The following is a 13,362-nucleotide window of genomic DNA, read 5'->3' as shown; positions in this document are numbered from 1 at the left end:
AGCTATCCTGGGCAGGAAAGTTCATGAGATTGACTCTAATTAAGCACCAATATAGATGTAGGTGGAGTGGTGATTCAAGCAACAGAATGCTAGCCTTGAGGGGGGAAAAAAAAGCTCAGAAATAGCATGTAGGCCCTGAGTTCAAGCCCCTGGACTAGCACCAAAAAAAGACAAAGAATCTTTTTACAGATTAAAATTTATAGTTAACTAAATGGAATTGGAGTGTAGTTAATTTGTGCTTTTTTATATTTTATTGTGGCCTCTAGTTTATACTATAAACTTACAAAAAGTAGTTTTATGAATAAATACCGATATAGCTGTTTTAGCTCAGATACATTTATTCAGATCTTTATAATTCACCATTAATATCTAGTTGCCTAATAAAAGATTCAAAAGTAGTTGATTACTTTTCTAATTAACTGTTACTAATTCAAATTCTCAAATACTTTAAGAAAAAAATAGAGTGAACAGTTTGACTATAAATTAATACAATTGTCTCTCAGTATCTATGTAGGTTTGGGTCCTGAACTCTCTTAGGTAGCATAATTGTATATACTCAGTTGAGAGTATGGCATGATTTGCATTATTTGGAATAATTTGATCTCTGGATTTATAAGGTTTAATGAAATAAGTGGTATGTAAGTAGTTATACTATGTTGTTTAGAGAATGACAAGTCTGTACATATTCAGAACACACTTGACCTTTTTTCTGAATGTTTTCTAAAAGTTTATTCAATCCCTAGATGTAGAAACCCCAGCTATAGAGAGAAGACTATATATGATTCTAGATTTAGTATTAGTCATATATAAAAGACTTTATTCCTAGCCAGGTGCCAGTGGCTTTTGCCTGTAATCATAGCTACTCAGGAGGCTGAGATCCAATAAACTACTCAAAAAAAGCCAGAAGTAGGGTTGGGAATGTGGCTTAGTAACAGAGTGCTTGCCTAGCATGCATGGAGCTCTGGGTTCGATTTCTCAGTACCACATAAACAGAAAAAAAAAAAAAACGAAAGCTGGCAGTGGCCCTGTGGCTCAAGTGGTAGACTACTAGCCTTGAGCAAAAGTGCCCACGCCCTGGGCTCAAGCACTAGGGGAAAAAAAAGCCAGAAGTGGTGCTGTGGCTCAAGTGGGAAAGGGCTGGCCTTGGTCACAAAGAGGCTCACGGACAGCATGGATAGCAACATGCCCTGAATTAGAGCCCCAGGACCAGCAAAACAATACCCACTTTAAAAAGACCTTTATTCCTAATGTTATACCATGCAAAAAAGTTAAAGTCTTTTTTATATATAATCTTATTATTAAGGTGTTACCATTTCATAATTCAGGTAATGCATTACATTTCTCTTTTGGACAATGTCACCCTGTCTTTCACTTTCAATTTCAAGTCCTTTTCAAAAGTGTCTTGGAGTTTTGTTCTGTCTAATTGATTGAGCTTTTCATTGCTTCTAGGTAAATCTTACAAATCATTGTGGTTTTATGGGAGGACTACAAAAAAACAAAAGCACTGGATTGACCACTCCATATTTTGCTACCTCTACAGTAGAAGTAATATTTCATGTGTCAACAAGAATGCCTTCAGATTCTGATGACTCTTTGACCAAAAAAGTAAGTGTTGCAAAAACTATGTTTGAGACATAAAATCCTAGTAACTAAGAAAATTAATATAAAATACATAAGTAAATACAATTTATTAAGCACTATTTCTGATTATAGTACTTTTTCCTTTACCCATTGCTATCTTTATGATCGTTGTTGTTTTCCTTAGAAAGCAGTGATGTGATTGGAGATTATAGTCCTTCCTGTTTTTAATAAATAATATCTAGTTTATGACATGTTACAAGAGAGAGATAGTAAAATTATTAATAAGGTGAAGCAAAATAACATTTCTGTCATCATAGTTACTCTGACAAAGACAACTAAAATGTGCTTATAAAACAGAATCTCAAATACCATCCAATTTTATAAAACTACATTTCTTCCCATTTATTATACTTCTAGCCTTTCATCCTACATATCTGCTAATTTGAATCCTTTAAGCCACTGTATTATTAGGAAGGTGTCTTCGGAAAGGTGTTGTGGGTTTTTTCTACTGTTTTTGGTATGTTTGTATAGTGTTTGTTTTCCTTTGCTTTGCTTGAAACAAGTCTTGCTATGAAGCACAGATAGCTTTGAATTCATGGTTCCTCAGCCTCCCAAGTGCTGGGATTATAAGTGAGTACTACTAAGCCTCGCTGTATTATTCTTTATGTACTTTTTGTTGTAGGTCCATCAATGTTGTTGAAACGGATAGCAAAATCTCCTTTTTGAATATTGAGTAATATTCTTCTACATACATAGAAATAGGCACAGGCATGTATAGACACACACACTCCTCACTTTTATGCATTCATTATAGATTAACACCTAAGATGTTTCTACATTTTGGCTATCTTGAATAATGCTGCGGCAAACATGGAAATACAGATGAGGGAGTAATTTCAGCTCTTGTGTGTTGGTACTTTTCTTTTTCATTTCTTTAGCAACTGCCATACTGTTTTCACTAATTAGGTGGCTGCACCAGTCTACATTTCCATTGATAATATACTGGGTTTCCTTTACTCTACGCTCTCATATTATTTATTAGCTTTTTTTACACTAGCCATATAAACAACTCTCCCAGTGGCTTTGTTGTTATTGTTTTGTCTCTTTGTTTTGTTGCTGATACTGGAGTTTGAAGTCAAGTCTTGTACTTGCTTGCCTTATTTCCTCAGCTACAGATAAGACTTTTGAGCCATACCTCCAGTCTAGCATTTTCCTGATTAGTTGGAGATAGAACCTTGTGGACTTTGCTGCCTATGCAGGCTTCAAAGCACAATCTGCACACTCTCTGCCATCAGCACCTGGCTTGTCGTGATTTTAATTTTTGCATTTCCTTGATAATTTCCCTAATATAACCACCTTATCATATATCTTCTGGCCATTCTACTTTGGAGAAATGTATGTTGGTGTCCTTTGCTTATTTTTTTAATGGCTTCTTGGTTTTCTGCTACTAAGTTGTAAGTGTTCTTTATAAATTTAGATATTAACTTTTTTGTGTGGGGAGGGATTTGGTTTTAGGGCTTGAATTACAAGGCTGGGCACTGTCCTTCAGCTTTTTTGCTCAAAACTAGCACTCTACCACTTTGAGCCACAACTCCATTTCTGGTTTTCTGGTAGTTAATTGGAGATAAGAGTCTCACAGACTTTCCTACCTGGGCTGGCTTCGAACTGGGATAATCAGATCATAGCCTCCTGAGTAGCTAGGAATAAGCCACCAGCACCCAGCATAGATATTAATGTCTTATAAAATATATAATTTTCCCATTTTTCCCAGCTTGTAGGTTACCTTTTTACTTTGTGGATTGTTTCTTTTGCTATACAGGAGCTTTATAGTTTGATATAGTCTTATTTGTTTGTTTTTATAGCCTAGGAATTTGATCTGACACCCCAAAAAAAAAGTCATTGCCAAAGCCAGTATCAAGGAACTTTCCATATGTGTTTTGTTTTCTTTTTTTTTTCTTATTTATTGTCAAAGTGATGTACAGAGAGGTTACAGTTTCATACGTTAGGCCTTGGGTACATTTCTTGTACTGTTTGTTACCTCTTCCCTCATTCCCCCTCCATGTGTGTTTTCATCTAGAAGTTTTATGGTTTCAGTCTTACATTAAAGTTTTCTATGCATTTTGAGTTGATTTTTTATGTTTGACTCAAAATAACAATTTGATTTCATTTTTATTCATGTATAAATCCAAGTTTTTCTACACCATTTATTGAGGACACTTTTCCATATGTATTCTTGGTACCCTTATCAAATAAAATTTCACTATTCACTTTGGTATTGAATTCTGGATTCTATTCTGTTTTGTTGGTCTTTCTCTTTTTGTTCCAACACTGTCTTTCTTTAATTACTACAATACCTAGCTTTACCTCTTCCCCATTCTTTGTGACTCTTAATCTGTTCCTCAGGCGTCCTAGTAAGATATTTTTCAACAAGCTTATATTTTAGTTTTATTATTGTATCAATTTCTTAATAGGTTAAATGTTTAAACAATCACAGAAACAGTTGCCACAGTTCTTCTTAGTAAAATATTGCTTTCTGTATTGGTATTTTTTCTCCTGAATTTAATAAATTCCACATTAGTGGTAATAAGTTGAAGCCTAGAACATGTGTCCTATTACAAATGAACAATTGAATATCATTAGGTTGTCCCCTCTGTCGTATGTACATATATCTTCAGGTGTGTTAATCCATTCAGTAGACACATTAATGAGCACTGGTTGAAGTGTAATATTGGAGAAAGTGAAGCTTGTTGACCTCAGCATGGAGTTTAATACCTCTAATTAAGTTAGATAGTCGACAGTCAGTATAAAGAAATAGCCATGCCTCTGGCAAGTTAGAATTATTTACGACTCTAGTTCTTTGTTTTAAACTTGGTAGGAGAAAATCATTTATATCCATTTTATAGAATGTAATTTCAGTTCTGACTTATTTAAAATCTTATGTGGTGTTTTTGTAAATTATTTTTAAACATTTTACCAGAATGGGAATTAAGTGTCCCATTAATGTCCCATTAAGTGTCCCATTAAACTGTAGCTTTTTTTATTTTTATTAAGAAAAGGTTTTCCAAAGCTCAAAATATTAGCAGCAGAATTTACTATATAGACTATACCAAATTAGTCAGTTTTGTAAAGTCTCTCATAAAAATATTTTACCATATCAAAAATCCTGATATAACCCCAATCTAGAACCACCTGTCTTATAAATTATCTCTACCTGAGAAAGATTGATGGAAAATGGTTAAAAATAATTTCCACTTAACTGACTGTTTACCCCTAAAAATCAAAAGTGCTGCAAGCATTGGTATTAAGTGTTAAGAGGAGCATCTCTCATTTCCTCTGTCTCCTTGTTCTAGCCACTTTCTAATACTCTGCTTCCAGGCTAGCTGAATCATCCTTTCAGAAGTTTCATGAGATCAAGTTGAGATAATTGCAACATACTTAGTTGGACGCTCTTGTCTACTTTTCATTTTCTGAACTCCCCCCTCCACCAAAAAAAGGGGAAAGAAATACTTTAAGTCAGTTTCCATTGACATTTATTAGTATATGGACAACATATGATGTCTTGAAATTTGGTCACAATATTTTAACAGATTATCAAGCCTTATAGATCTGCTTGGTCCAATTTAAATCCACATTTTTATTTTGCATAAAAATAAGACATAAGGTACTTCCCAAAGAACAGTATGCTAAATCAATGCTACTAGTTTTTTAGAAAACAAGTTTAAGGAAAAGTGAGTCCTATTATTTTAGGAAAAATGATGATAATACTATATCATTAATAAATACTATGGAACTATACTCATGGTTTCAGTTCCAAATATAACAAATAACCTATTGTGATTCTTTTAATTTCATAGATCTATCCATAACCCCAATTTTTACAGGTATGCTCCTGATGACAAAGAGGATAAAGGAAACAGGAAATATTAATGGTTCAATGTAAAATTGTCTCACACTGTGAGTGCTCTAATTTGAATAGGCTACTAGTAGCTTCTCATTGCATGTAGAAAAAAATTCTAATTCCTCACAGTGGCCTTTAATGTTTTATGTAATTGGGCCACATGCCTTCCTGCATCTCTTCCTGCATTAACTTCTTGCTGATTCTCATTGTTCTGTTCTCTAACTTACATGACAGTTTCTCAGACCTTTCAAACTAAAGAAGTTCCCCTCTATTCAGGAGCAATATGACAGTTCTCTGTATTATTTTCTTTATAACAGTATTACCATGTAAAGGCACCCCATTTGCTAATTTTTATATATGTTTACTTGACTCCCCCCATTAGGATACCAAGGTCATGTTTTGTCTACCACTATATTCCTAGCACCTAGTACCAGGCCTAGGTATCTAAACTGTTTGATGAATAAACAGCTACAAATAGACACAAATCAAAAGAACCTTCTGCCTCTATACATCTGTTTCATGACTGAAGTGGCATATTTAAATACCACAATTAAAGATACTTCTGTTTTTGTACTATGTATCTAGTAATGACAGAAAAAATTACAAAAAAATATGACCAAGATACTGTTTTAAATAGACAGCAGGGTTTGTTTTTTGTTTTGTTTTTGGTTGTGGGGTTTTAGTTTTTGACCAGTCCTGGGGCTTGAACTCAGGGCCTGTGAGGTGTCCCTGTACTTTTTGCTCAAAGTTAGCACTCTTAACACCTGAGTCACAACTTGCTTCTGCAAGGGGTGGGGTGGGGAAGGAAGGGTGTTAGTTAATGAGAGATCAAAGTTTCAGGAACTTTCCTGCCCAAGGATGGCTTCTAACTAGTCCTTAAACCTCAGCCTTCTGAGTAGCTAAGATTACAGTTGTGAGCCACCAGCATCCAGCTCTGTTTTTCCTTTTGTGAGCAGAGACTACATCTGTATTTCCTCATTAATGCATTTTCAAAAGCTAGTTCAGTACAGTCAGTGTTCACATTTGCCAGTGAGTGAAAAAAAAAAAAAGATGAGTTGGAAGGATGGAGAAAAAGGAGAACTTCAGGGATATAGAATGACTAGCATCTGATGCAGGGTAACAGTGGAGAAAATAGGGAGGAAAGTACCAAAAAAAAGTACCATTGGTGGGAGAGGAGGACTGATTGGTTTTTTTGTGCCAGTAATGGGGCTTGAACTCAGTGCCTAGGTGCTATTTCTTAAGCATTTTTGCTCAAGGCTGGCACTCTACCAATTGAGCCACAGCTCCACTTCAGCTTTTTGATGGTTAATTAGAAGTAAGAGTTTCACAAAGACAGTCCTTGATGTGATTAGAGCTTTCTTAGGTTATGGAGGTGAAAGGATGTAAATTAGAAGTGTTTAATTCACATATTACAAAATATTAGAGCAGAATATTTTGTTGTATAAAAGGAAGAAACATCAAGCCTTATGGAAAAGGTTCTTGCTATTAAGTCCTGAGTTGTAGTTTAGGTTTTTGTTTAAGCAATTAAATGTGTCTGAAAACATCAGATCCTCTAAGCAATGGACATGTTTGACTAGTCAAGAAAAAGAAATAGGGCTGGGGATATGGCCTAGTGGCAAGAGTGCCTGCCTCATATACATGAGGCCCTGGGTTCGATTCCCCAGCACCACATATACAGAAAATGGCCAGAAGTGGCGCTGTGGCTCAAGTGGCAGAGTGCTAGCCTTGAGCAAAAAGAAGCCAGGGACAGTGCTCAGGCCCTGAGTCCAAGCCCCAGGACTGGCCAAAAAAAAAAAAAAAAAAAAAAAAATAGTCTTTTAATGTCTTAAGAAAAGTTTACTGAATTAATCATGTGTGTGTGAGTGTGTGTGTGTGTAAGGAAAAAGTTTTTGTAATTAAAAATGTAAAATAAATGTGTTATATTCAGAGGGGAAAAAGAAGTAAGAGTCTCCTAGATTTTCCTGTCCTTTCTGGCTTGGAACCTCAGTCTGAGATTTCGGCTTCCTAAGTAGCTAGGACTACAGGTGTGAGCCACCAACACTGGGCAATGTGTAATGTCTTTCATGAGCATGTTAGAAATACAGCAAGCAAACCAGTAGAACCAAAGAAGACTCCGGTTTTGATCGTGTTATAATTAGTTGATAATTATTTGTCTTTAACACAAATAAAAAAGTCGTGGAAAGCTGATTTATGAGAGCAATAATAGTTACTATACCTGACTCCTGCTCTCCAGTCCCAGTTGACTGATATTTTGTGGCACTGAGAAAACATAGAATTAACTCTGGATTTCCTGTTGGTTTCATGGAGCATGAAAGCACTGCCATAAGATGGATATCTTCTTTTGTTTTTGATGCTATAACAGTAATAGCATTTTCAGGATGGCTTGTAAACAGTGAAATTTATTTTTCATAGTCATGGAGGCAGGCACGATCAAGGCAATATTGTCAGGTTCATTGTAACCTCATATAGTGAAAGTGGCAATCAAGCTCTCAAGTGTCCTTTTTAAAGGCACTGCTCCCTTATAAAAGAACCCTTAGGATATAGACACCTCCCAAAATCCTAATGTCATCATATTGGGAGTTAGAGTGTCAACATTTGAATTTGGAGGCAACAGAAACAGTCTATAGCAATGACAAATACATCATTTTCACAAAAGACAAAACAAGCCAGAATTCAGAAAATACCAACATTCATGAGCTCCATGCCAATGTCCAGCAAAATAGGATTATTAAACAGATGGCTTGTGAGCACTCAGTTAATGAAGTACCCATCACTAGGAGCCACCATAAGTTCACCATAACAAATCACATCAAGATAACTTAATTTGTTTTAATAGGATTACTAGATCAGGGACAGCCATAGACTAATGTCTAAAGTTTTAACCAAGTTGTTGTGGACACTTTGAAGAAATGTAGTATTAATATTTGGTACATGTGTTTGTGACTGGGCTAAAAGGCTGATCTTGCCACCTACCAGTGGTTTGATCTTATATAAGCTACTTCATCTTTTTAAACTCCAATTTCTCACCTGTTTTAAAAAACAGCAGTAATACTAATTGTGTTTGCCTTGTACTATTGTTCTGAAAAGTTAATGAATTCTCACAAATAACTTAAAATAATAAGCTCTTAACAAAAGTAAACCCTTAATAAAGCCCTTAATAAATAAGCATGTAATATATATCTGTAATAATTATAGGTATTTTTTAACCAGGAAGAAAAACCTATGATTATCAAGTCTGCCCCATCCAACAATTATGTTGAGAACCTAAGTGAACATAAAGAAATTTGACTTTAAAGTTAAACTCTAGTCTAGAAAAGAGAGAAGCAACATATTGAATAGCTGAATCAGGCTCACAGTAAGTTATAAAGATCATCTTGACAAATTTAAGAATAATCTGAACTAGGAAAGGTAAAATTAAATAAGAATAAATATGAACTCTTCCCTTTAATTAAGCAGTTGATTGTACATGTTTAAAAGAACTTTGAAAACTGACTAGAGGTCCATTTAAGCAATGTTATAAAAATACAGAAAACAGGAAGAAACAAAGCCACTAATGGGTTTGCTACATTAGAGCATATATTGACATTGTATTCTCTTCCAAGCACTGCAACTTAAAAGAAACATCAGTCAACTGAGGAAATAATTCAGGATAGTGAGCATTTGTAAACTATAAGAAGGAAATAATAGTGACACTTTTAGCCTGAAAAAGTTCTTCCTGACAGTATACTCAACTTTTACTGCCATTCATTACTTCATTTGTACTTCTTATCACTTTTAACTTTTAGATTGATCTTCAGATATCTGAAAATATATAGGATATAAATTAGAAGGTTGAATTTGGAAGAACTAGCTGTTTGCACATGATATGAAGAATGTTCTAATGATTTCTTTTTTAGCCAGTACTGGGAGTTTGAAGTCCCAGTGCTGTCCTTCAGCCTTTTCCACTAAGGGGTAGTGTTCTAGTACTTCAGCTACATATCTGCTTCTTTTTTTTTTCTTCTTTTTTTGGTGGTTAATTAGAGATTAGACTGTCATAGACTTTCCTGCCTGGGCTAGCTTCGAGCTGAGATTCTCAGAACTCAGCCTCTTGAGTATCTAGGATTACACCTTTGAACCACCAGCACCCAGTTTTAATGATTACCATTCCTTAAAAGTAGAATGAGCTAATTTGTGAACTATTAAAATCTGTAAACTTAAAACTGAGCAGAGGCAGGATATCTGCTTCTCTGGAATATTGCAATGAGTAAGAGTTCCTATACTGGGTGGGAAAATACTCCCTTAAGGTCTCTTCCAGTATTAACATTCTGTAATATATCAAGGACTTAAAACTTATATATATTGACTTTCATTTCATAATCTTTGTAAATGAATAATGGTAATCTGTAGCCTATATTGCTTTGGATTTCAAATGACTTAATAGCAGTTGAAGTGAATTTGGAAGGGTAGTTGCCATTTTAATAGACTTATTCCATGTATTCAGAAGTCTGTTTCAGAATGAATTGGCATTTGGATCTAAACAGATGTAAATAAGAAATCTGAGAATTTTCAGAGTCTGGGAAAATCTGCTGACAATACATCGATACACTCTTAGGAGTACATAAAAGGAATAAATATAAAATACTATATAAACTATACCTGAAAATTCTTTTTAATCATTAAAAAATATTTAAATCATTCTTTCGAGCCAGTCACTGGTAGGAACACCTGTAATCCTACTTACTCAGGAGGCTGAGATCTGAGGATCAAGGTTCAAAGCCAGACTGGGCATGAAAGTCTGCAGGACATTTTGGCTCAAAGTGGTAGAGCACTAGCCTTGAGCAAAAGAACTTAGTCCCTGAGTTCAAGCCTGACAACTGACAAAAATAAAAATAAACTCATTCTTTCTATAGTATTTCAGAAATTCCCAACAGCCAGTCACCAGTGGCTCCTAACTGTAATCCAAGTTATTGAGGAGGCTGATATTTGAGGATCTTGGTTGAAGTTAGCTCAAGTGAGAAGGTCCATGAGACTCCTATGTCTAATTAAGCAACAAAAAACTGGAAGTGGAGTTGTGGCTCAAGTGGTAGAACACTCCAACATAAGTGGAAAAGCTAAAAGACAGTGCCCAGATCCTGAGTTCAAGCCCCATTATTAGCATTGGCTGGCACGCGCGCGCGCGCACACACACACACACACACACACACACACACACACACACACCTCTCAAGATAAAAATATAAAGAAATTGACGATAATTTTGTGTAATTATTATATAGCAGATTTTAATGGTATAAAAACAAAAAACAGAGGAAGTAACAAGTTTGACAAGAAATGTACTCACTACTTTACGTAGTACATAACTGTAACCCCTCTGTACATCACCTTGGCAATAAAAAATAAATTTTAAAAACATGCCTCGTATGACAGCCTTCAGTAGTTATGTTTTCAGCACTGAAATTTCAGTGATAACATTTTCCCAAAACTTTTTTCCTTAAATATTTGGACATGTTTAGAATGACTTTTTTATTTTGTACATGGCTCATTGCCAAAAACTTTCATTACAGGTTCTTGGCAAAAATGTTTTCTACTCAACTTCGGTAATGTCCTTTTAATACTTTATGAATGATACTTGACAAGCTTTGGTTATAAGATAAAAATACAGTTGTCCTTTTTTCCCTTCTTGTTTCTTTAGATAAGTAGACACTAGAAATTACAGATAGTTTTGGCAAGAGTTCAAGGGTTAATGTAGCAGATAAATAAAAGGAATTTTCTGTAAATTGAGACCTGCATTATTTCAGTTGTCTTGTCTTTCCTAACCTAACTCATTTAATTTTAAAAAGTAAATACTTAAATTCTTCCTGACAGTGTGCTCAGCTTTTACTATCGTTTATTACTTCAATTATACTTGATATCACTTAGAACAATCTGCCATTTGGAAATCTTAGTATAGCCCGGAGCTTAGTATTAGATCTGGCTGCTATTGTAACATGTACAGCATATGACATTAATGTATCAAAATTAGATTGGATCATCCCTCCTGGTTAAATTTATTTCACATTTCTTTTGTATTCAGTTAACATAAACCTATTAGGGAAGCTGACACATGGAATGGCTGTATAGGAAGGATATTTTTAAAGTATTTTGATTAAAAAATGAAATTATGGAGCCATGGCTTTTCTGAGTTGTGTAATTTCTTTTTTGCTTTTTAAAAATGTTACAAAGTCCAAGTCCTACATTTATATAATTCTAGTAGTGTTATACACAGGTGTAAGGAATTAACTCAAGGTTTAAGAAGAATCCAAGACAAACAAACCCTTTCACTAGGTGGACTTTGCCTCTCTATTTAAATCACATATTGGATTTTTGGCCTACTTTTTACTTTAACATAAATTTTATGTTTGGAAAATAGAAATTCTGTACATTAGCTCTTGGTATAAATATCACTGATACTTATTACATCTGTCTTCCAAACTTCCGTCTGCTATGTGTACAGTTATCTAAAAGAAACTTTTAAAAACCTATGTACGATATGTACCAAATTAGACCTAAATGATTGCAGTGACAGAAGCAAATATATTAGATGATGAACATTTATAATAGAATCAGTTTTATACAGTACTCTCCATGTAGAAATAATGGACATTAACTTCATTTTTACTAATTCATTAGAAATCCAGTTTTAATGTCTTATTTACTTATGGTTTTATCATAACATTAATTTTTCAGTTGCTTTAAGCAACACTGTAAACACCACAAATACCTTATTTACATTTTGAGCTTCCAGAAGAACTCAGGATCTCTTTTTGAAGGAATTTCTAAATTTCTATAGGCAAGGAAACCTGGGAATTAATTTGTTAAACTCTTTTTTTCATCTACTAAGTGATTATCCAATGTTTAAATTATCTGTTTTTCATTTCTTGTTGACATTTTCAGGCCACATCACTGCTTATTAGCATGCCCAGAGTGGACCTGAAAAACACACGTCAAATCAGTCACTCTTTAAAACAGTCTATTGAAAGCTTTGGTAGTAGAAAGTTGATGCAGTGTTACTAGTTTAGAACAGTGGACTGTGAATCTTTTTATCTAAATTCTGTCCGTTTCTCACTGACTAGACAGTCAAAATCACCTGGTCTTCTGCAGTGTCTCCTTAATGTCTTTGAGTGTACTTGATGTGAAAATGATCAATGAAATTTAAACTTTTTTAACTTTTTCTCTTTTTATGTTATGTTAATGCTAACTTTATAACTATACTCACAGGGCTTTTATAAAGCATTTATTTTTCTTATTTTCCAGTTGAGACATTTAGGAAATGATGAAGTGCATATTGTTTGGTCAGAGCATACTAGAGACTATAGGAGAGGAATTATCCCTACAGAATTTGGTGATGTCCTAATTATAATATATCCAATGAAAAATCATATGTACAGCATCCAAATAATGAAAAAACCAGAGGTAAGAACTCCTTAGCTTCTAAATTAGTAGTATTTTTGAATTGTGTTTCAGTATGCGTTTGTGGGTTCTTTCCATCCTGTAGAAGAAAAATTATGCCAGGCATCAAGTTTTCAAAATAGAAAGGAATTGCAGCACAGATTCTGGCAGCTAGAAAGACTCTTTTAAGTTTGGTTCTGGAAGTATTAGAATAAATAACAAGAAAATGTGCTCAAATAAGAAATGGCTAAGTAAGATATGAGTAAAGGTGCCTTTGTACTATGGTCACAAAAGGACTTACCTTTTAATTAAAGTAGAGAATTATTACTATTCCCTGAAAGACACAATAAGAACTAATCATTCTCATTAGAGTAGGGAATGATTTCCATATTGTGACATATGATTCCTATATTAATAAGAACCCTGCAAATTAACAACATAAAAGCTAAGTAATTCTGTCACCTTTCCTACAACTG

General features: G+C 34.3%; 1 protein-coding gene across 7 annotated transcripts in view; it reads left to right on the top strand.

Annotated features, from left to right (window-relative positions):
* Positions 1-13,362, top strand: part of Ralgapa1 (Ral GTPase activating protein catalytic subunit alpha 1) — a 186,189-nt gene that overhangs the window by 137,505 nt on the left and 35,322 nt on the right. For all 7 annotated transcript variants that reach the window (XM_048362449.1, XM_048362442.1, XM_048362447.1 and 4 more), the window contains 2 exons: positions 1,450-1,605; positions 12,752-12,910. In XM_048362449.1, the coding sequence (XP_048218406.1) occupies positions 1,450-1,605; positions 12,752-12,910 (315 nt within the window). The remainder of the gene's footprint in view (positions 1-1,449; positions 1,606-12,751; positions 12,911-13,362) is intronic.

Source organism: Perognathus longimembris, chromosome 14 (assembly GCF_023159225.1).
Source record: "Perognathus longimembris pacificus isolate PPM17 chromosome 14, ASM2315922v1, whole genome shotgun sequence".
NCBI lineage: Eukaryota > Metazoa > Chordata > Mammalia > Rodentia > Heteromyidae > Perognathus > Perognathus longimembris.
The sequence above is the reverse complement of the archived record's forward strand: the minus strand, read 5'-3'. Positions and strand labels throughout refer to the sequence as shown.